Source organism: Cydia amplana, chromosome 21 (genome assembly GCF_948474715.1).
Source record: "Cydia amplana chromosome 21, ilCydAmpl1.1, whole genome shotgun sequence".
Lineage (NCBI taxonomy): Eukaryota > Metazoa > Arthropoda > Insecta > Lepidoptera > Tortricidae > Cydia > Cydia amplana.
The window spans coordinates 157,264-180,564 of NC_086089.1; the positions used below are offsets into that span (position 1 = coordinate 157,264).

Consider the following 23,301-nt stretch of genomic DNA (forward strand, 5'->3'; position numbering starts at 1 on the left):
TAAGTTGTTTGAACTGTTCACCACCAAAAGTAGTTCAAAAATGCAACTGAAATGTCGCTTACTCGCTTTGTCCGACTAAATTAGTTGCGGTAATGGACAATCGTGACTTCAGCATTCAATAGAGTCAATTGCTAATTTTTCAGCTACCCACGATTCTGCTCTTGAAACCATTGCAGTAAGATCCATTTTCCATTGAGATACCTGCCCCTACTTCTAATTTGAATGGCGTCAGATACTTAAATCTAACATTTTATCATTGAATGTGTTAATAAGAGGTAATTTGCATACAATATGAGTGAGTAATAAAAGTCATATAGAAAAAAAAACAATAAATTTTTGGGGTTCCCTATACTAAGTGACTGAAACTCAAATTTTTTTTTTCATCAAACCTATACGTGTGGGGTATCTATGGATAGGTCTTCAAAAATGATATTGAGGTTTCTAATATCATTTTTTAGGGTTCCGTAGCCAAATGGCAAAAAACGGAACCCTTATAGATTCGTCATGTCTGTCTGTCTGTCTGTCCGTCTGTCCGTCTGTCTGTCCGTCCGTATGTCACAGCCACTTTTCTCCGAAACTATAAGAACTATACTGTTGAAACTTGGTAAGTAGATGTATTCTGTGAACCGCATTAAGATTTTCACACAAAAATAGAAAAAAAAAACAATAAATTTTTGGGGTTCCCCATATTTCGAACTGAAACTCAAATTTTTTTTTTCATTCAACCCATACGTGTGGGGTATCTATGGATAGGTCTCCAATAATGATATTGAGGTTTCTAATATCATTTTTAGGGTTCCGTAGCCAAATGGCAAAAAACGGAACCCTTATAGATTCGTCATGTCTGTCTGTCTGTCTGTCTGTCCGTCTGTCTGTCCGTCTGTCTGTCCGTCTGTCTGTCCGTCCGTATGTCACAGCCACTTTTCTCCGAAACTATAAGAACTAGACTGTTGAAACTTGGTAAGTAGATGTATTCTGTGAACCGCATTAAGATTTTCACACAAAAATAGAGAAAAAACAAAAAAATTTTGGGGTTCCCCATACTTCGAACTGAAACTCAAAATTTTTTTTTTTCATCAAACCCATACGTGTGGGGTATCTATGGATAGGTCTTCAAAAATGATATTGAGGTTTCTAATATCATTTTTTTCTAAACTGAATAGTTTGCGCGAGAGACACTTCCAAAGTGGTAAAATGTGTCCCCCCCCCCCCTAACTTCTAAAATAAGAGAATGATAAAACTAAAAAAAATATATGATGTACATTACCATGTAAACTTCCACCGAAAATTGGTTTGAACGAGATCTAGCAAGTAGTTTTTTTTTAATACGTCATAAATCGCCTAAATACGGAACCCTTCATGGGCGAGTCCGACTCGCACTTGGCCGCTTTTTTTCTAAACTGAATAGTTTGCGCGAGAGACACTTCCAAAGTGGTAAAATGTGTCCCCCCCCCTGTAACTTCTAAAATAAGAGAATAATAAAACTAAAAAAAATATATGATGTACATTACCATGTAAACTTCCACCGAAAATTGGTTTGAACGAGATCTAGTAAGTAGTTTTTTTTTATACGTCATAAATCGCCTAAATACGGAACCCTTCATGGGCGAGTCCGACTCGCATTTGGACGCTTTTTTCTAAACTGAATAGTTTGCGCGAGAGACACTTCCAAAGTGGTAAAATGTGTATCCCCCCCCCTGTAACTTCTAAAATAACAGAATGATAAAACTAAAAAAAAGTGGCCAAGTGCGAGGCGGACTCGCCCATGAAGGGTTCCGTATTTAGGAGATTTATGACGTATTAAAAAAAACTACTTACTAGATCTCGTTCAAACCAATTTTCGGTGGAAGTTTACACGGTAATGTACATCATATATTTTTTTTAGTTTTATCATTCTGTTATTTTAGAAGTTACAGGGGGGGGGGGGACACACATTTTACCACTTTGGAAGTGTCTCTCGCGCAAACTATTCAGTTTAGAAAAAAATGATATTAGAAACCTCAATATCATTTTTGAAGACCTATCCATAGATACCCCACACGTATAGGTTTGATGAAAAAAAAAAAATTTTGAGTTTCAGTTCTAAGTATAGGGAACCCCAAAAATGTATTGTTAGGGTTCCGTAGCCAAATGGCAAAAAACGGAACCCTTATAGATTCGTCATGTCTGTCTGTTTGTCTGTCTGTCCGTCTGTCCGTCTGTCCGTCTGTCTGTCCGTCCGTATGTCACAGCCACTTTTCTCCGAAACTATAAGAACTATACTGTTGAAACTTGGTAAGTAGATGTATTCTGTGAACCGCATTAAGATTTTCACACAAAAATAGAAAAAAAACAATAAATTTTTGGGGTTCCCCATACTTCGAACTGAAACTCTAAATTTTTTTTTTCATCAAACCTATACGTGTGGGGTATCTATGGATAGGTCTTCAAAAATGATATTGAGGTTTCTAATATCATTTTTTTTTGACTGAATAGTTTGCGCGAGAGATACTTCCAAAGTGGTAAAATGTGTCCCCCCCCCCCCCCTGTAACTTCTAAAATAAGAGAATGATAAAACTAAAAAAAATATATGATGTACATTACCATGTAAACTTCCACCGAAAATTGGTTTGAACGAGATCTAGTAAGTAGTTTTTTTTTATACGTCATAAATCGCCTAAATACGGAACCCTTCATGGGCGAGTCCGACTCGCACTTGGCCGCTTTTTTTTTCTATTTTTGTGTGAAAATCTTAATGCGGTTCACAGAATACATCTACTTACCAAGTTTCAACAGTATAGTTCTTATAGTTTCGGAGAAAAGTGACTGTGACATACACGGACAGACGGACAGACAGACAGACAGACAGACAGACATGACGAATCTATAAGGGTTCCGTTTTTTGCCATTTGGCTACGGAACCCTAAAAATATATGATGTACATTACCGTGTAAACTTCCACCGAAAATTGGTTTGAACGAGATCTAGTAAGTAGTTTTTAGGGTTCCGTAGCCAAATGGCAAAAAACGGAACCCTTATAGATTCGTCATGTCTGTCTGTCTGTCTGTCTGTCCGTCTGTCTGTCCGTCCGTATGTCACAGCCACTTTTCTCCGAAACTATAAGAACTATACTGTTGAAACTTGGTAAGTAGATGTATTCTGTGAACCGCATTAAGATTCTCACACAAAAATAGAAAAAAAACAATAAATATTTGGGGTTCCCCATACTTCGAACTGAAACTCAAAATTTTTTTTTTTCATCAAACCCATACGTGTGGGGTATCTATGGATAGGTCTTCAAAAATGATATTGAGGTTTCTAATATCATTTTTTTCTAAACTGAATAGTTTGCGCGAGAGACACTTCCAAAGTGGTAAAATGTGTGTCCCCCCCCCCCCCTGTAACTTCTAAAATAAGAGAATGATAAAACTAAAAAAAAATATATGATGTACATTACCATGTAAACTTCCACCGAAAATTGGTTTGAACGAGATCTAGTAAGTAGTTTTTTTTTATACGTCTTAAATCGCCTAAATACGGAACCCTTCGTGGGCGAGTCCGACTCGCACTTGGCCGCTTTTTTTTAATACGTCATAAATCGCCTAAATACGGAACCCTTCATGGACGAGTCCGACTCGCACTTGGCCGCTTTTTAGCACAGGCTGGTCCAGTACACTTTATGGGGCCCGCGCGAAAATTCTGAGGGCCTACCGCGATCCACGTTCGACGTATTGCCTCTCTGTCGCTCTTGTAAATTCGCATGTAAGTGTGACAGGGAGGCAACACGTCGAACGTGGTTCGCGGGAGGCCCTCTGAGGCGCAATATGGCCCTACGGTAAAAAAGTTTGGAGACCCCTGATCTAGTTCAACGGTGTGCAAGTGTCAAGTGTCGGTGTGTGTGCGATTTTGCTCACTGTTTTTAAGTAGCAAAGTACCCTTGTTCGAGCTGCTGAGGTGAAAAGTGTATTTACTTACTATGCTATTTGTTTTACAAGGGGGGCAAAGATGTTATTTAACCGCTCCTGCTAATATGCCTATAATATGTTGTTGTGAGGGTTTCAAAGCACGAGGCTTAAACAAAATTTAGCCCAGAGTGAAACACAAAAATTTTCACCACACCAACCCGAAGAAATAGTTATTTGTACAACAAGAGATCAAAGTTTGATATTTCTTCGAGTGCTTATTTTGAGTCCCGTGCAAGCGAAAGATTCTATATTAGATTCACGAGCGTAGCGAGTGAATCTAATTTAGAATCTTGAGCGTAGTAAGGGACTCAAAAGCGCACGAGATGTAAATAACTTTGATCTCGTGTAGTTCACAAAACTTTTCACCTCAGCAGTGAGAACATATTAGAGAACCCGAAAAATGAATTCCTTCTTCATCACTTACCTCTATTCACTCATGTTTTCTTAAGATATACCAACAATTAAGTTTTCACCTCAGCAGCTCGAACAAGGGTACTTTGCTACTTAAAAACAGTGAGCAAAATCGAATTTTGCTCACTGAGTGAGCAAAATCGCATTTTGCTCATTTTGTCTCACTCAGTGAGCAAAATGCGATTTTGCTCACTGTTTTTAAGTAGCAAAGTACTCTTGTTCGAGCTGCTGAGGTGAAAATATTATTATCTGTAAGATATCAAACAAAATCAAATCCAAATGAACGTCATTAAATATTTATTACTTATTCTAAATGATCATTTAAAAGTCAATTCTACCAGCTAACATAAGGAAACAACTCAAAATTTGCATCTGGTTACTTTGCGTCACATGTGGATAAAATGCCACTTACGATACGTTTACACGTACGTACGTGATACGTTTTTGAAGTACAACGAGAGCCTTTCCGAGCTGATGCGGTGAAAACAAACAAGTACATAGGTACAATTTTCATGTGGTTTGCAACACCAATGCTTATAATGTTTTCGTATAGGTCGAACATCACTCAACTTACTAGTCCTACTTTCGTCCAGGCACGCTGCCCCTGAGCCCCGAGACGCAGCGGATGCTGCCCATCGAGTACGATTCGGACGCGCCGTTGCCCGACAGCTTCGACGCTCGGCAGCGCTGGCCCGGCTACATCACGCCCGTCGTCGACCAGGGCTGGTGCGGCTCCGACTGGGCCGTCTCCATCGCCTCCATCGCGTCCGACCGGTGAGTGTGGACGCTCCTTTAGAGTGAAGCCAGACGAGCGTAATTTTTAGGGTTCCGTAGCCAAATGGCAAAAAACGGAACCCTTATAGATTCATCATGTCTGTCTGTCTGTCTGTCTGTCCGTCTGTCCGTCTGTCCGTCTGTCCGTCTGTCCGTCTGTCCGTCTGTCTGTCCGTCCGTATGTCACAGCCACTTTTCTCCGAAACTATAAGAACTATACTGCTGAAACTTGGTAAGTAGATGATTCTGTGAACCGCATTAAGATTTTCACACAAAAATAGAAAAAAAACAATAAATTTTTGGGGTTCCCCATACTTCGAACTGAAACTCAAAAATTTTTTTTTCATCAAACCCATACGTGTGGGGTATCTATGGATAGGTCTTCAAAAATGATATTGAGGTTTCTAATATCATTTTTAGGGTTCCGTAGCCAAATGGCAAAAAACGGAACCCTTATAGATTCGTCATGTCTGTCTGTCTGTCTGTCCGTCTGTCCGTCTGTCCGTCTGTCTGTCCGTCCGTATGTCACAGCCACTTTTCTCCGAAACTATAAGAACTATACTGTTGAAACTTGGTAAGTAGATGTATTCTGTGAACCGCATTAAGATTTTCACACAAAAATAGAAAAAAAACAATAAATTTTTGGGGTTCCCCATACTTCGAACTGAAACTCAAAAATTTTTTTTTCATCAAACCCATACGTGTGGGGTATCTATGGATAGGTCTTCAAAAATGATATTGAGGTTTCTAATATCATTTTTTTCTAAACTGAATAGTTTGCCCGAGAGACACTTCCAAAGTGGTAAAATGTGTGTCCCCCCCCCTGTAACTTCTAAAATAAGAGAATGATAATACTAAAAAAAATATATGATGTACATTACCATGTAAACTTCCACCGAAAATTGGTTTGAACGAGATCTAGTAAGTAGTTTTTTTTTTTATACGTCATAAATCGCCTAAATACGGAACCCTTCATGGGCGAGTCCGACTCGCACTTGGCCGCTTTTTTCTAAACTGAATAGTTTGCGCGAGAGACACTTCCAAAGTGGTAAAATGTGTGTCCCCCCCCCTGTAACTTCTAAAATAAGAGAATGATAAAACTAAAAAAAATATATGATGTACATTACCATGTAAACTTCCACCGAAAATTGGTTTGAACGAGATCTAGTAAGTAGTTTTTTTTTATACGTCATAAATCGCCTAAATACGGAACCCTTCATGGGCGAGTCCGACTCGCACTTGGCCGCTTTTTGAGTTGTTAGCTGCGAAATTTCAGCTGAGCTGTACTAAGAACTAATAAAATTACTTTCTACTTATGAAAATATTTGGAACACCACGCCCGCTTAGCAACTTCTGCTGCTAACTGTATCTAACGCAAGTGATAGCTACCAAGCATTCAGTAGCTCGCGATATTGAAAGTGACTGAAGAGCGAAACAAGGTCACCCGGAACCTCAGCCCACATTGAATGGCCAAACTAAGTGGATCAGGTTTGAGGACCTCGCGTAGGATGCGATATTCTAAGACGTATGTATTTGACAGTATTGACCCACTTATACCCTTATTTCTCTGAATCCGTACAATTATTGCAGTGATTAAGTTCGCATACCTTAGCAGGATTGTGACTGATTTTGTTGCGAATTGTAATTCAATATTAGGCTTGTTATAAATGATAGGTACTTACTAAGGCACAAGATTTGAAATTACGGTATCTTTATTTGGCGAAAATTTAATCCAAACACAGTCACTACGACGATCATTTACCATTACCACCAAGCGGTCTGTATTAATGTTACCTATGGTACCTACGCTTATTCCACACTGTCATGGTGGAATAAAAATATAACCCCCTTATTCTTATCATAAACGCACTACAAACCTCAATCTTCTATATATATAAATGCAAGTGTCCTGACTGACTGACTGACTGACTGACTGACTGACTGATTCATCAACGCAGAGCCGAAACTACAAAAGCTAGAAAGTTGAAATTTGCACACTAGGTTGCATTTGTAAAGTGTACAAGAGATAAGAAGCGATTTTGAAAAATTCAACCCCTAAGGGGGTTAAAAAGGGGATGAAAGGTTGTATGGGGTTCAAGTTTTAGTTTAAGCTAGGAATTTGAAACTTTGTGAAAATGTATTATATTAAATAACAAGAAAACTAATTTCAGCGTTTTCGAAAATTCATCCCCCAAGGTGGTGAAAAAGGGGTTGAAAGTTTGTATGGAGATCAAATATTTTTGTGAGTGTGGGACTTGAAACTTTGTATATAGGTATATTATTGTAAGACAGGAAAAGTGATTTCCGCGTTTTTGAAAATTCATCCCCTAACAGGGTTAAAAAGGGGTTGAAAGTTTGAATCCATTACAAATGCGTTGAAACTTCTTAGAAAGGCATAATAGCCGATTACAAAACAAAGTAATTGCGACGTTTTAGGAAATTCAACCCCTAAGGGGGTAAAAAAGGGGATGAAACTTTGTCTTGGGGTGCAAATTTTATTTTAAGCTAGGACCTTGAAACTTTGCAAAAAGGTATTAAATTAAAAAACAAGAAAACTGATTTCAGCGTTTTTAAAAATTCATCCCCCGAGGTGGTGAAAAAGGGGTTGAAAGTTTGTACGGAGATCAAATATTATTGAGGGTGCGGGACTTGAGTCTTTGTATAAAGCCATATTATTAGAACCCAAGAAAAGTAATTTCAGCGTTTTTTAAAATTCATCCCTTAAAAGGGTTAAAAAGGGGATGAAAGGTTGTATGGGGTTCAAGATTTATTTTAAGCTACAAATTTGAAACTTTGTGAAAATACATTATATAAAAAAATAAGAAAACTAATTTCAGCGTTTTCGAAAATTCATCCCCCAAGGTGGTGAAAAAGGGGTTGAATGTTTGTATGGAGATCAAATATTTTTGTGAGTGTGGGACTTGAAACTTTGCATATAGGTATATTATTATAAGACAGGAAAAGTAATTTCAGCGTTTTTGAAACTTCATCCCCTAACAGGGTTAAAAAGGGGTTGAAAGTTTGAATCAATTACAAATGCTTTGAAACTTCTTAGAAAGGCATAATAGCCGATTACAAAATAAAGTAATTGCGACGTTTTAGGAAATTCAACCCCTAAGGGGGTAAAAAAGGGGATGAAACTTTGTCTTGGGGTGCAAATTTTATTTTAAGCTAGGACCTTGAAACTTTGCAAAAAGGTATTAAATTAAAAAACAAGAAAACTAATTTCAGCGTTTTTAAAAATTCATCCCCCGAGGTGGTGAAAAAGGGTTTGAAAGTTTGTATGGAGATCAAATATTATTGAGAGTGCGGGACTTGAGTCTTTGTATAAAGCCATATTATTAGAACTCATGAAAAGTAATTTCAGCGTTTTTTAAAATTCATCCCTTAAAAGGGTTTAAAAGGGGATGAAAGGTTGTATGGAGTTCAAATATTTTTGTGAGTGTGGGACTTGAAACTTTGTATATGGGTATATTATTATAAGATAGGAAAAGTAATTTCAGTGTTTTTAATAATTCATCCCCTAACAGGGTTAAAAAGGGGTTGAAAGTTTGAATCCATTACAAATGCTTTGAAACTTTTTAGATAGGCATAATAGCCGATTACAAAAAAGAGAAATTGCGACGTTTTAGGAAATTCAACCCCTAAGGGGGTAAAAAAGGGGATGAAACTTTGTCTTGGGGTGCAAATTTTATTTTAAGCTAGGACCTTGAAACTTCGCAAAAAGGTATTAAATTAAAAAACAACAAAACTAATTTCAGTGTTTTTAAAAATTCATCCCCCGAGGTGGTGAAAAAGGGGTTGAAAGTTTGTACGAAGATCAAATATTTTTTAGAGTGCGGGACTTGAATCTTTGTATAAAGCCATATTATTAGATCTCAACAAAAGTAATTTCAGCGTTTTCAAAGATTCATCCCTTAAAATGGTTAAAAAGGGGTTAAAAGATTGTATAGAGTTTAAACTTTATTTTAAGCTACGAATTTGTAACTTCGTAAAAAGTTATTTCATTAAAAGAAAAGAAAACTATTGTCAGCGTTTTTCAAAATTCAACATTTAAGGTGGTGAAAAAGGGGTTGAAAATTTGTATGGAGGTCATATTTTTTTGTAAGTACGGGACTTGAATCTTTGTATAATGACATATTATTAGAATACGAGAAAAGTAATTTCAGCGTTTTTAAAAATTCATCCCCTATAAGGGTCCAAAAGGGGTTGAAAGTTTGTATAGGGTTCAAATTTTATTTAAAGCTAGGAACTTGAAACTTCGTAAAAAGGTATTTTATTAAAAAAAACAAAAAACCTATTCAGCGTTTTTAAAAATTCATCCCCCGAGGAGGTGATAAAGGGGTTGAAAGTTTGTATGGAGATCAAATATTTTTGAGAGTGCGGGACTTAAATCTTTGTATAAAGCCATATTATTAGAACACAAGAAAACTAATTTCAGCGTTTTTAAAAATTCATCCCATAACAGGGTTAAAAAGGGGTTGAAAGATTGTATAGGTTATAATTTTATTTAAAGCTAGGAACTTGAAGATTCGTAAAAAAATATTTTATTAAGAGAAAAGAAAACTAATTTCTTTGTCTTTGATAATTCATCCCCCAAGGTGGTGAAGGGGGTCGAAAATTTGTATGGAACCCAAATATTTACTTGAGTGCGGGACTTGAATCGTTGTATAAAGGCATATTATTACAATACAAGAAAAGTAATTTCAGCGTTTTTAAAAATTCATCCCCTAAAAGTTTAAACAGGGGTTGAGAGTTGGTAGAGGGTTCAAATTTTATTTAAAGCTAGGAACTTCAAACTTCGTAAATAGGTAGTTAGGTAGTAGGTTTTATTAAATACTTGACTTGAAAATCTTCTGGGGGTTGAGAGAGAGATTATATCGAGAACAATTTTATTCAGTTAGGGTCTTGAAACTTCGTAGCCAGGTTGTGAAAGACAAATCTCATGCGTTGTATAATCATTAACAAATGATTAACCGTCCCTACTGCTATCTTTTGCTGCATAATGTTCTAAGCTAATGTAGAATTTATAACCACCAATAAGTACGTAACAATAAGTACGTGTAAGTACGTAAGAAGCAATCTAAGCTCTTATAAAACCCGTGAGCAGCAGTCGGGTAGAAGCACGCGCGGTGGAAGTTTCATTCTGGTACCGGCCCATACTACCGCTAAAGCTAAGAAATCCCTCGGTGTTTTAGGCGTCAGACTGTTCAACACGTTACCTGCTGAAATCAGAGATGTCCTTAGTGATGTCACATTTACTAGAAAGATTAAAAAAATGTTATTGGAGATGGCCTGCTACACGATCGACAAATTCTTCGACAGGGTGTCATTGATCCATACACACAATGTGAAAGTCTAAATCACTGTTTCGATGGGACCATGATGGGACATTACTTTCACTGTAAAATGTTATTTTTAATTTAGATATTTTAATATGGATTATTAGAAAGCCTTAATGTAACTATTTAAAATTATTTAACGAAACATGGAATTATTTTAGTTTTAAGTTTATAATTATGATCGACACGACATATGTATTTCTGTTCTGCTTTTATTTGTTGTTAAGTATGTTTACATTTAGTGAAATGTAATTTTATTTTATGTACTTACTCCTAACATGTAATTAACGTTATCAATAAAATATGAATATGATTATGAATATGAATATACAAATCCACGCGTACGAAGTCGCGGGCAACAGCTAGTATATATATAAATGCAAGTGTCCTGACTGACTGACTGACTGACTGATTCATCAACGCAGAGCCGAAACTACAAAAGCTAGAAAGTTGAAATTTGCACACTAGGTTGAGTTTATAAAGTGTACAAGAGATAAGAAGCGATTTTGAAAAATTCAACCCCTAAGGGGGTTAAAAAGGGGATGAAAAGTTGTATGGGGTGCAAGTTTTATTTTAAGCTAGGAATTTGAAACTTTGTAAAAATGTACTATATTAAAAAACAAGAAAACTAATTTCTGCGTTTTCGAAAATTCATCCCCCCAGGTGGTGAAAAAGGGGTTGAAAATTTGTATGGAGATCAAATATTTTTGTGAGTGTTGATCTTGAAACTTTGTATATGGCGATATTATTATAAGACGGGAAAAGTAATTTCAGCGTTTTTGAAAATTCATCCCCTAACAGGGTTAAAAAGGGGTTGAAAGTTTGAATCTATTACAAATGCTTTGAAACTTCTTAGAAAAGCATAATAGCCGATGACAAAAAAAAAGTATTTACGACGTTTTAGGTAATTCAACCCCCAAGGGGGTAAAAATGGGAATGAAACTTTGTCCTGGGGTGCAAATTTTATTTTAAGCTAGGACCTTGAAACTTCGTAAAAAGGTATTCAATTAAGATACAAGAAAACTAATTTAAGCGTTTTTAAAAATTCATCCCCCAAGGTGGTAAATAAGGGGGTGAAAGTTTGTACGGAGATCAAATATTTTTGAGAGTGCAGGACTTGAATCTTTGTATTTGGGGATATTATTAGAAGACAGGAAGAGTTATTACAGCGTTTTGTAAAATTCATCCCCTAACAGGGTTAAAAAGGGGTTCAATGTTTGTATGAAGTTCAAATTTTATTTTAAGTTAGGAACTTGAAACTTCGTAAAAATATATGTTATTAAAATACAAGAAAACTAATTTCAGCGTTTTTGAATATTCATCCCCTAAGGTGGTGAAAAAGGGGTTGAAAGTTTGTATGGATATCAAACATTTTATCGAATGCGGGACTTGAATCTTTATATTATTAAAATACAGGAAAGGTAATTTCAGCGTTTTGTAATATTCATCCCGCAACAGGGTTAAAAAGGGGTTGAAAGTTTGAATCCATTACAAATGCTTTGAAACTTCTTAGAAAGCTCGAAAGGCATAATAGCCGATTACAAAAAATGTAAAAGCAACGTTTTTGGAAATTCAACCCCTAAGGGGGTTAAAAAGGGGATGAAAGTTCGTCTTAGGGTGCAAATTTTATTTTAAGCTAGGAATTTGAAACTTTGCAAAAGGTATTAAATTGAGATACAAGAAAACTAATTTCAGCGTTTTTGAAAATTCATCCCCTAAGGTGGTGAAAAAGGGGTTGGAAGTTTGTATGGATATCAAACATTTTTTCGAACGCGCGACTTGAATCTTTCTATTTGGGGATATTATTAGAAGACAGGAAAAGTTATTTCAGCGTTTTGTAAAATTCATCCCCTAACAGGGTTAAAAAGGGGTTGTAAGTTTGTATGGGGTTATAATTTTATTTTAATCTTGGAACTTGAAACTTCGTAAAAAGGTATTATTTTAAACGGGTAATAAACTAATTTCAGCGTTTTTGAAAATTCATATCTCAAGGTGGTGAAAAAGGGGTTGAAAGTTTGTATGGAGATCAAACATTTTTGTGAGTGCGGGGCTTGAATCTTTGTGCAGAGGCATATTATTAGAATACTAGAAATGTTATTTCAGCGTTTAAAAAAAATCATCCTTTAAAAGGGTTAAAAAGGAGTTGAAAGTTTGTATGGGGTTCAAATTTTATTTTAAGCTAGGAACTCGAGACTTCGTAAAAAAGGTATTTTATTAAAATACAAGAAAACTCATTTAGTGTTTTTGAAAATTCATCCCTTAAGGTGGTGAAAAAGGGTTAACATTTTGTATGGAGATCAAACATTTTTGTGAGTGCGGGGCTTGAATCTTTGTAAAATGGTATATTATTAAAATACGAGAAAAGTAATTGCAGCGTTTATAAAAATTGATCTCTTAAAGGGTCGAAAGGGGGATGAAAGTTTGTATAGGGTTCAAATTTTATTTAAAGCTACAAACTTGAAACTTCGTAAAAATGTATTTTATCAAAAGAGAAGAAAACTAATTTCAGAGATTTTGATAATTCATCCCCCGAGGTGGTGAAAAAGGGGTTGAAAATTTGTATGGAGGGCAAACATTTTTTTGAGTGCGGAACTTGAATCGTTGTATAAAGGCATATATATAAAGGCATATTATTAGAATACAAGAAAAATAATTTCAGCTTTTAAACAATTCATCCCCTAAAATGGTTAAAAAGGGGTTGAAAGTTTGTATAGGGTTCAAATTTTATTTAAAGCTAGGAACTTCAAACTTCGTAAATAGGTAGTTAGGTAGTAGGTTTTATTAAATAGAGGACATGAAAATCTTCTAAGCGCGACTTGCACCATTCTACTAACCCAGGGTTAACCGGTTAAACCTGGAGTTACCATGGTTACCAGTACAATTTGACACTAAGTTAACGGTTTAACCGCTTAACCCCGGGTTAGTGGGTTGGTGCAAGTGGGCCTAAGGGGGTTTAGAGGGATTATATCGAGGACAATTTTATTCAGTTAGGGGCTTGAAACTTCGTAGTTTGTGAAAGACAAAGTCTCATGCTTTGTATAATATTAATAATTAACAAATGATTAACCGTCCTACCGCAATCTCTTGCTGCATAATGTTCTAAGCTAATGTAGAATATATAACCACCAATATACAAATCCACGCGTACGAAGTCGCTGGCAACAGCTAGTTAGCTAATAATCGTTAGTCCTTAATCTGTCATTTTGACTTATGTAAGAAAGGGATAAAACATAATTTAACTAAATCAGGCCCGTAAAGTTTTTATGAATAAGGGGGTTGTTATATACAAGTTACCTAAAAGTATGCTTCACAAAGCGATGCCACATGTATTGTTACCATTGAATTACACTGGTTCAATGTACCTAAGTACCTAAACGTACCGATGGAATACAGATGTAGACCCTCATTTAAAATGCAGAGCTTCAAGTGTAATAAATCTTGAACCATAAGGTCAGTGCCTCGAAGGTAAACAGTTTCATCTCTATGTTATTAGGTGCGTATGCGCTTGCCTCATAAAACCCTTAGAAACGTATGACAGATAGTGATTTATTGTTCCGATTGTCGCAAGCTATGGAAGTGATCAATTACACTATTGTAAATTTAACTTTTATCAGGTGGGCGTTTGTATGATGACGATAAATCATAGTGATAGGCTATAAGGCTTATATGACTCCGCAGAGTGACACATTCAACATTTCCTATAAAACGTGGATGTGGATTTATGGCAGCAAAAGCACGATCTGTCATATTATGATTTCCGGTCACCATTAAACTGTAATTCAAACCACCCAAGAGCATACGTTACCTCTATGCTGAAGTTATAGAAGGAATTATTTCCAATAATATATTTTTCACCTCAGCAGCTCGAACAAGGGTACTTTGATTCTTAAAAACAGTGAGCAAAATGCGATTTTGCTCACTGAGTGAGACAAAATGACATTCAAGTGACCTTTATTGTCAAATGTCATTTCAACATGCGGGGTCTAATAAAAGTTCGAAATACTTGGGTTCTATTATCTCTGTCCCTTTCACACTGTTAGCAAAGAAACAGACAAAAAAAAGTTAAAACGACATTCAACGGTATATAATTAATAAATAAAAATAAAGTTTAAGATTTCATAAAACCTGATAAAATACTATATTTTAGGTATTTTATTGTACAATTAAAATAACGAACTCAAAAAATACACAGATCATCACGCAATAGTTATTTGTACAACAAGTGATCAAAGTTTGATATTTCTTCGAGTGCTTATTTTGAGTCCCGTGCAAGCGAAAGATTCTATATTCTATAATTTAGAATCTTGAGCGTAGTAAGGGACTCAAAAGCGCACGAGATGTAAATAACTTTGATCTCGTGTAGTACACAACATTTTTCACCTCAGCGCAGTGAGAACATACCTATTAGACAACTTGAAAAATGTAATCCTTCTTCATCACTTAATACCTGCACTCATGTTTTCTTAAGATATCAAACAATTAAGTTTAATTACCGCAATGGAACACAAAAACAAAACGTAATAATAAATTCCATTAAAATAATATAGAAATAACAAACATTAACTGACACTTCAATCGACAACTTTTTTTTTGTAAAAAAAATCTTTGTAAGATACGGTCCGAATTGCGGATACGTACTATTTGTCAACTGTGGTAGAAATTCTTAAAAGTAAAATAATTAATTTTGCGTGATGATCTGTGTATTTTTTGAGTTCGTTATTTTAATTGTACAATAAAATACCGAAAATATAGTATTTTATTAGTTTTTATCAAATCTTAAACTTTATTTTTATTTATTAATTATTAAGAATTCATACTCGTACGTGGTTTGGAACGAAGCGGTCTGAAGTTTTTCGGGGGTCTATTATAAACCGTGAATATACTGTTGAATGTCGTTTTAACTTTTTTTTGTCTGTTTCTTTTTGCTAACAGTGTGAAAGGGACAGAGATAATAGAACCCAAGTATTTCGAACTTTTATTAGACCCCGCATGTTGAAATGACATTTGACTATAAAGGTCACTTGAATGTCATTTTGACTCACTCAGTGAGCAAAATCGCATTTTGCTCACTGTTTTTAAGAATCAAAGTACCCTTGTTCGAGCTGCTGAGGTGAAAAATTAATTATTCTACTTTTAAGAATTTCTACCATAGTTGACAAATAGTACGTATATCCGCAATTCGGACCGTATCTTACAAAGATTTTTTTTGTTGTGAAAGTTGGCGATTGAAGTGTCAGTTAATGTTTGTTATTTCTATATTATTTTACTGGAATTTATTATTACGTTTTGTTTTTGTGTTCCATTGGGGTAATTAAACTTAATTGTTTGTATATCTTAAGAAAACATGAGTGCAGGTATTAAGTGATGAAGAAGGATTACATTTTTCAAGTTGTCTAATAGGTATGTTCTCACTGCGATGAGGTGAAAAATGTTGTGTACTACACGAGATCAAATTTATTTACATCTCGTGCGCTTTTGAGTCCCTTACTACGCTCAAGATTCTAAATTAGATTCACTCGCTACGCTCGTGAATCTATTATAGAATCTTTCGCTTGCACGGGACTCAAAATAAGCACTCGAAGAAATATCAAACTTTGATCACTTGTTGTACAAATAACTATTCTCTATAAAAAAATAGGTTGTCAGATTCTCTATTCTTGTATTAAAACCTGTCCAACTGTATTGAAGTCAGAGCTTGCAGGCATGTAGAGTTACATGTGACTAGATAACTTTTTGACAGTGCAAGCCAGTGCGTCTCCGGGCAAAGACGGACCCGTCTCATCTATTTGGACCCGTCAGAATGTTGCTGTTACGAAGTTTGTTAATTAATTGGCAACAAGTAAAACAAGTCCGCAAACTTGCTTCGTACTATTCTCTGGTAATACTTACCTATAAGTCCTATAACCCAACTCTATCTCATAAGTGGGACTAAAATAAACAAGGGCTCTCGCAACCTGAGACTCTTGAACTAACAAGCCTCGCGTGAAGTCAGCCGATTCATTAGAATACAGAAATAGATTCTGCTAACTCGTATCATTCTTCATTAGTTGCTTCCAATGTCAACCTTAACTGGAACTAATAAGTTTCACATTTCATTTAAAATAACAGGTGATACGATCTCGTTATAATCTGTTTGGGTTTATTTTGTTTTGTTGTATCGTGTGAATGGAGTGGCCGTGTCGTTGGTAAGGGCTCTTGAAGTTACAAAGGAAACAAAATGCTAAGAAATATTCATTCTTATTAGGTCCTTTTAACCTTAGAACTACGTAGAGTACTCGTACTTGCTATTTTACAGTCAGCAAAAATCGCTAGTTGCTTTTAATGTATTGACTACATGCGAAGTGCTACATGCGAGGGTATTAATTAAGGCCGATGGCAACGCGCACCGTGGGAATAACTGTCAATTTATGTACTAATTGCCATAGGTTAATCACGATTATACATATTAATTTTTAATATCTGGGTGACCGAGCTTCGCTCGGAAAACATATAAAAACTCGAAAATGCGCGTTTTCCCAGAGATAAGACCTAGCTAGATTGATTTCTCGCCCCCGAAAACCCCCATATAGTAAATTTCATCGAAATCGTTAGAGACGTTTCCGAGATCCCCGAAATATATTTAAATAAATAAATAAATATATAAATAAACAAGAATTGCTCGTTTAAAGGTATTAGATTTATCATTCATCGTTAGTTCGTTTCTACTCATTACTTCAAAGGTTAACTGGAAGAGATCCCATTTAATTAAAGGATGAGTGTAGCTTTCTTTTAAGAACAATAAAGTAAGACAATAAACATACATACGATTTTGATAACTAATGTATTCCATAGCCAGAGTTATCTACACAGTCAATATGCTCAGAAGAAACATATACTAGTAGGTATGTGTGTAAGTAGCATTTTATCACCCCGACCCGACCATGACGAAGCGTTACTGTAGTCAAGTTGTGAAGCGAAAGCCTAATCCTCTAGCGAGTCTAGGGCGAGTTATCCGAGCCTCTACGACACTGAGAGTTAACAAAGTTTCTGAACGGAGTTACAGATTTGGCATAATGTCGAACGGCGCCGAGAGCCTGGTGCTGTCCCCGCAGAGCCTGCTGTCGTGCAACCGGCGGCACCAGCGCGGCTGCGGCGGCGGCAATATCGACGTGGCGTGGAACTTCGCGGGCGAACACGGGTGAGCACATTCCAATCCCTACCTTACCGGCTGATTCGTACGCGCGTTTTTTATGTGGCCAAGTTGGTTGGATGCTCGGGCGAGACCACGTTAGACATATACATATATGTAAGTAGTTCATAACGTTTGGACTTATGGAGACACAGAACGCTCTGAGTAAAACTACAGCGTTACAAAACATTGATAACCTCCTCCTTCTTTTTGGAAGTCGGTTAAAAAAGCCACTGCCTTAGGCCCTAAGAGTTCAACGTTCTGTTAAAGAAAATATTTTTCAATTTTAAATGTATAGTTAAATAGCTGGATAAGCTACGGCAAGCCATCTTTCTTATTACACAATTGTTCTATACATATATGTTCTATAAGCTATGCAGTACTTATAGATTAAGTTCGAACTCACAGATGTTACCGTTTTCAACCTACGATGTGCTGGTACTTATTTCTGGCGGTGCCTTTACTTCCAGCATTCCCGCAGCAAGTTTACGCATATAGCATTTGATTAAGAAAGATTCTTATATTTATATTCAATGCTACTTATTCTTGCAGATTGGTAGAAGAGAAATGCTTCCCATACACGGCTAAGGCCGAGAGATGTCCTTACCAGCCGCATGGGGATTTGATCCAAGATGGGTGCCGGCCGAAGGACCCGCGCCGCACGTCGCGCTACAAGGTGGGCCCGCCCTACCGCCTCCTCAAGGAAGAGGACATCATGTACGACATTAGGGAGTCGGGCCCCGTTCAAGGTAAGGATTCCTACTGTTTTAGAACTAGTTTCGTTAGAACAGAGGGCCTGCCGGCGCGTAAATCGAAGATCAAAATTGCGTTATTTGCCTCTCTACCATTCTTGCATATGCGAACGAATATAACGAAATGTCTATTTACAACTGACCCGTCGACATTGTTGATAGTATAAAGAATCAGTAAAGTTATATACAGTTATACACATAACCGGGTAAGATTTACCCATCAAAAACATTACATGTAAAAAGGTGCAAGTCTCGCAACGCTTTTACTACAAAAAAGTTTTGAGATGTAATGTGAAACCAAGTCGGTTATTTTAATAAAAATATAAATAAATAAATATTATAGGACATTATTACACAAATTGACTAAGCCCCACGGTAAGCTCAAGAAAGCTTGTGTTGTGGGTACTCAGACAACGATATATATAATATACAAATACTTAAATACATAGAAAACAACCATGACTCAGGAACAAATATCTGTGCTCATCACACAAATAAATGCCCTTATTGGGATTCGAACCCAGGACCGCGGCTTCACAGGCAGGGTCACTACCCACTAGGCCAGACCGGTCGTCGAAGTTAATCAGTGCCAGGGGGTGTTAAAACCGTATCAATAAGATATCTTTAATTTGTAATACGTATAATGACTTGGCCATCGCACGGCTGCATAATGACAAAAGGATCATCGTCATCTATTAAAAATAATTCTAATCCCACCAAAAACATTTTCATGTAAAATGTTGCCAAGACGAAACCATAAGGCTCGCACTGACAAAAAGTTATCAGATCTCTTGTAGAGCCAAGCTTCTTACTCTACAAGCCCTAACTTCACAGACTCTACACCTTAGTCAAAATATGTGGCTTGACCGTTTCGTCACATGAAAAATGTATTCACTATTCATTATTTTTTATTATAAAATAGTTCTTGTGGTAACGAAACGGCCAAGCCACATATTTGCACATATCACACATATTTTGGGGTTGAAAACTTATTCTATATCCTTCCCCATAACAATAACTATCTACATACCAAATTTCAACGAACCCGGTTCAGCAGCGGTTATTGATTCCCATACATAATTCCAGCCCCCTTTTCACTCCCTTAGGGGCTAAAAATTTAAATTTTTTGAATTTTTTTGTTGTTTGTGGACTAATACTATCTTACATACCAAATTTCAGCTTCCTAGGACATCTGGAAGTACCCTAGAGGTTTTGATGATCAACAGTGAGTGAGTGAGTCAGTGACGAAATCGGGGTTTTTTAGACATGAATAAACTCTAAAGTATAAGAGCTATGCAATTGAACATTTTTATGCTTAATAAGTTTACTATTGACATCATATACCGAGAGTTTTGTTTATCTGATATAATTCAAACCCAAGTTATGAGGGTTCAAAAAACGACGAAGCGCTTCGAGAAAAGGTAGGTAGTGCCCTTACGCTTCGCTTTGCTCGTCTTGACGGGGGCACTACCGTGCCCCCAGATTGAACATAACGCTAGCGCTAATTGCAGTTTGAGCATTACACATATTTACGAGTACGGTACGAGTAAAGCATTATGTGCGATTGCCAAGTCATTATATGTAGGTATTACAAATTAAAGATATCTTATTGATACGGTTTTAACACCCCCTGGCACTGATTATGATTAAAATAACCGACTTCGTTTCACATTACATCTCAAAACTTTTTTGTAGTAAAAGCGTTGCGAGAGTTGCACCTTTTTACTTGTAATGTTTTTGATGGGATCTCATCTCTTTTTGTAGGCAGTCCTTCTTTTCGGGTACTCATACCCATACTATGTATACACATATCATAACTAAACAGTGTACCTTTACTTTACCTACTATTTGTAGGAACTGCAACAGTAACTTTGTAATATCATATATTTATATGGGATTACAAACTTACTTATGCAGTTCTTAGATCTTTAAAACGTGACTGATATTGCAATATTTTTAGGTTTTCCCTTTATGTGGCCATTAAACCCTAACTCTGTACCAAATTTCAGGTCTCTGAGTTTATGGGAAGTACTAGTTCTACACTGATGATCATGAGTGAGTGAGTGAGTGAGTGTCATAAATGCGAAACTTTGCTTTCGCTTAACTTCGGAACTAAATGACCTACAGACTTTAAATTTTGGATTTTAAGTATGTGATTATAGCTTACTGGATGACGAAAATTTCTGCGTTCTGGTCTTATCCAGAGGTTCTCAAATAGGGGCCTGAAAATGCGGCGAAATGGTTCCAGTAAAGGATGGTACGGGTACGACAGTGTTTGCTTCGCGCTCGACTTGGCGGGGGCACTGCCGTGCCCCCAGATATTATCGAGTCTGACTAGACCTGAGTCTGAGTCTGTCTGGTAGGCTTTAAGTGTAAGTGTACATTTTACAAAATTAAATAAACTAATTCTACTATGTTAGTAGGCATGTGAAACAATGGTTATCAAATGAAGTAATATTATAGACACAAGTGTACTATTGTTCTAATAAAGCCTATAACCGTGTTTATTTAACAACTCTTTGGACGTCGATTTGGTCGACCTCGGCGACAAGACGCTATTGTTGCGCGCGTAACTGGACTCAGTTGAGTTGAAGAGTTGTTAAATAAACACGGTTATAGGCTTTATTAGAACAATAGTACACTTGTGTCTATAATATTACTTCATTTGATAACCATTGTTTCACATGCCTACTAACATAGTAGAATTAGTTTATTTAATTTTGTAAAATGTACACTTACACTTAAAGCCTACTAATTAAACCAAGAAACACTAACACGATTTCATTGTTAACATACCTAGGTATGCATTTGTTTAAGTAGGTATGCATGTATCCTTCAACTTCTTGACAAGGTTTTGAAGTGAAAACTTCTTTAGCGGCGCTAGGCATTTTTTGAGGTGGGGAAAAAGTGATAAACTCGAGACAGCGTAAGGCGATCACGTGACCGTAAGGGGCGTAAGGCGATCACGTGACCGTAAGCCCCATAAGGTGGCCACTCATAATTTAAATGACATTTAAATCAATGAAGAAAAACTCAATGTTATTTGACATTTATGTTGCGGACTCCTTTTCAAGACTCTACCTATGTTCATATAATTTGACGTTGTCACGGCAGTATGTAAATAAACATGTCAATGAAAAAGTGTGATCTTATTTGAAAATGATAATAATATATAATAAATAAATAGAATACCTCCGCTAAACGTATGTATCCTGTTACCGGGCGTCGGTAACATAGTGAGGTGAGTTTTCACTTCTATCGGCACTCCCGGAGTGCAACCGTTGTTGCTTGTTATATGTTTTCCGAGCTTTGCTCGGTCTCCCAGATATTTAATATTGATGTGAGTAAAGTGGTCATTAAACTAGTTTTGTGTTTGCAGCTGTGATGACAGTGTACCAGGACTTGTTCCACTACCGGGACGGCATCTACCGGCGCAGCCGCCACGGGGACAGCGAGCTGCAGGGGCTGCACAGCGTCAGGATCGTGGGCTGGGGCGAGGACCGCCAGGAAAAGTTCTGGGTAAACTTACTACATAACTTACTACTGTGATATTTGTGATACTTATGTAAAATACCGACCTGTAACTATGTTATTAATAATAAATTTCATTTCATTTCATTTCATAAGTAGTTGCTATTTTGGCTCAAACTAAGTAACGTCCGCATACTTAAAGAAATAAATACACATAAGTATATAAATAGAATACATTCCTAACCCAGGAACTAATTTAATAATACAGTCATATTAACCACAAAAGAAACTTTACTGGGATTAGAACCCAGGACCTCCAACTTCATAGACATAGTCACTAGCGACTAGGCTAGAAGTAAAAACCTTAATATGATTCGGCTTTTTGGAATTACCACATTTATCAAAATTGGCTCATTAGTTTAAAGGCCATGATGGAACACGTGACAGCTAGTCGCAACACAACCGTACTTAATATAGGTATTTAACATAGGTACCTACATAGACTGTTTATGAGCCTTCCCGTAGCCGGGTTAAAGAGTCAGGCGCTATTACAAATCATTACTCTCCCATCCTCATCGGCTCCTTCCAATCAATAGGTATGCAATTTGTCGAATAAAACAAACCGTTTTAAAAAGTTGTGCGTCGTTTTCAGATTTGATAACCATTGTTTCACATGCCTACTAACATAGTAGAATTAGTTTATTTAATTTTGTAAAATGTACACTTACACTTAAAGCCTGCTAATTAAACCAAGAAACACTAACACGATTTCATTGTTAACATACCTAGGTATGCATTTGTTTAAGTAGGTATGCATGTATCCTTCAACTTCTTGACAAGGTTTTGAAGTGAAAACTTCTTTAGCGGCGCTAGGCATTTTTTGAGGTGGGGAAAAAGTGATAAAAAAGTTGTGCGTCGTTTTCAGATCGTGGCGAACAGCTGGGGCACCGAGTGGGGTGAGAACGGCTACTTCCGCATCGCGCGCGGCTCCAACGAGTCCGGCATCGAGTCGTTCGTGGTCTCCGCCTTCAGCGACGTCACGTCCGCGTTCCTGCGGCCCTCCGTCCGCCGCACCACATAACAGAGCGGCCAACTCATCACGCCGCTGTGTGTCGTCACTCGCCCCTATCAAACGTCCGGGGGGATCGTGTGGTTTAATTTTACGAGCTACATTGGTTAGGTTTTGATCTGTTGTACTGTTTTGGTTTCAATGTTGTCTAGCGAGTATATCACCTGAATTCAGCGCCTTCTACCTGCTCGCAACAGTATTCTTTCAATATTGATTTTAACGCCCTCTAGGGGAAAAAAACAAAACTTAAATTTCAGCGTCATGTAGGGCCACTGACAATCCAACCGCTTAGACTGGCTTAGGCCAATTCTTTCATGAAACCGATGCTGCCAAAAATACGGGGGGGGCGAGGTGAGCGAATCCCGTGCCG

The 23,301-nt window shown here is 36.9% G+C and overlaps 1 protein-coding gene across 1 annotated transcript in view; it reads left to right on the plus strand.

Moving 5' to 3' along the window:
• Positions 1-23,100, plus strand: part of LOC134658144 (uncharacterized peptidase C1-like protein F26E4.3) — a 108,625-nt gene extending 85,525 nt beyond the window's left edge. Inside the window, exons 7-11 of the mRNA XM_063513753.1 lie at positions 4,949-5,129; positions 17,514-17,648; positions 18,192-18,388; positions 21,771-21,910; positions 22,788-23,100. Coding sequence (XP_063369823.1) covers positions 4,949-5,129; positions 17,514-17,648; positions 18,192-18,388; positions 21,771-21,910; positions 22,788-22,943 — 809 coding nt within the window. The 3' untranslated portion in view covers positions 22,944-23,100. The remainder of the gene's footprint in view (positions 1-4,948; positions 5,130-17,513; positions 17,649-18,191; positions 18,389-21,770; positions 21,911-22,787) is intronic.
• Positions 23,101-23,301: the final 201 nt, after the last annotated feature.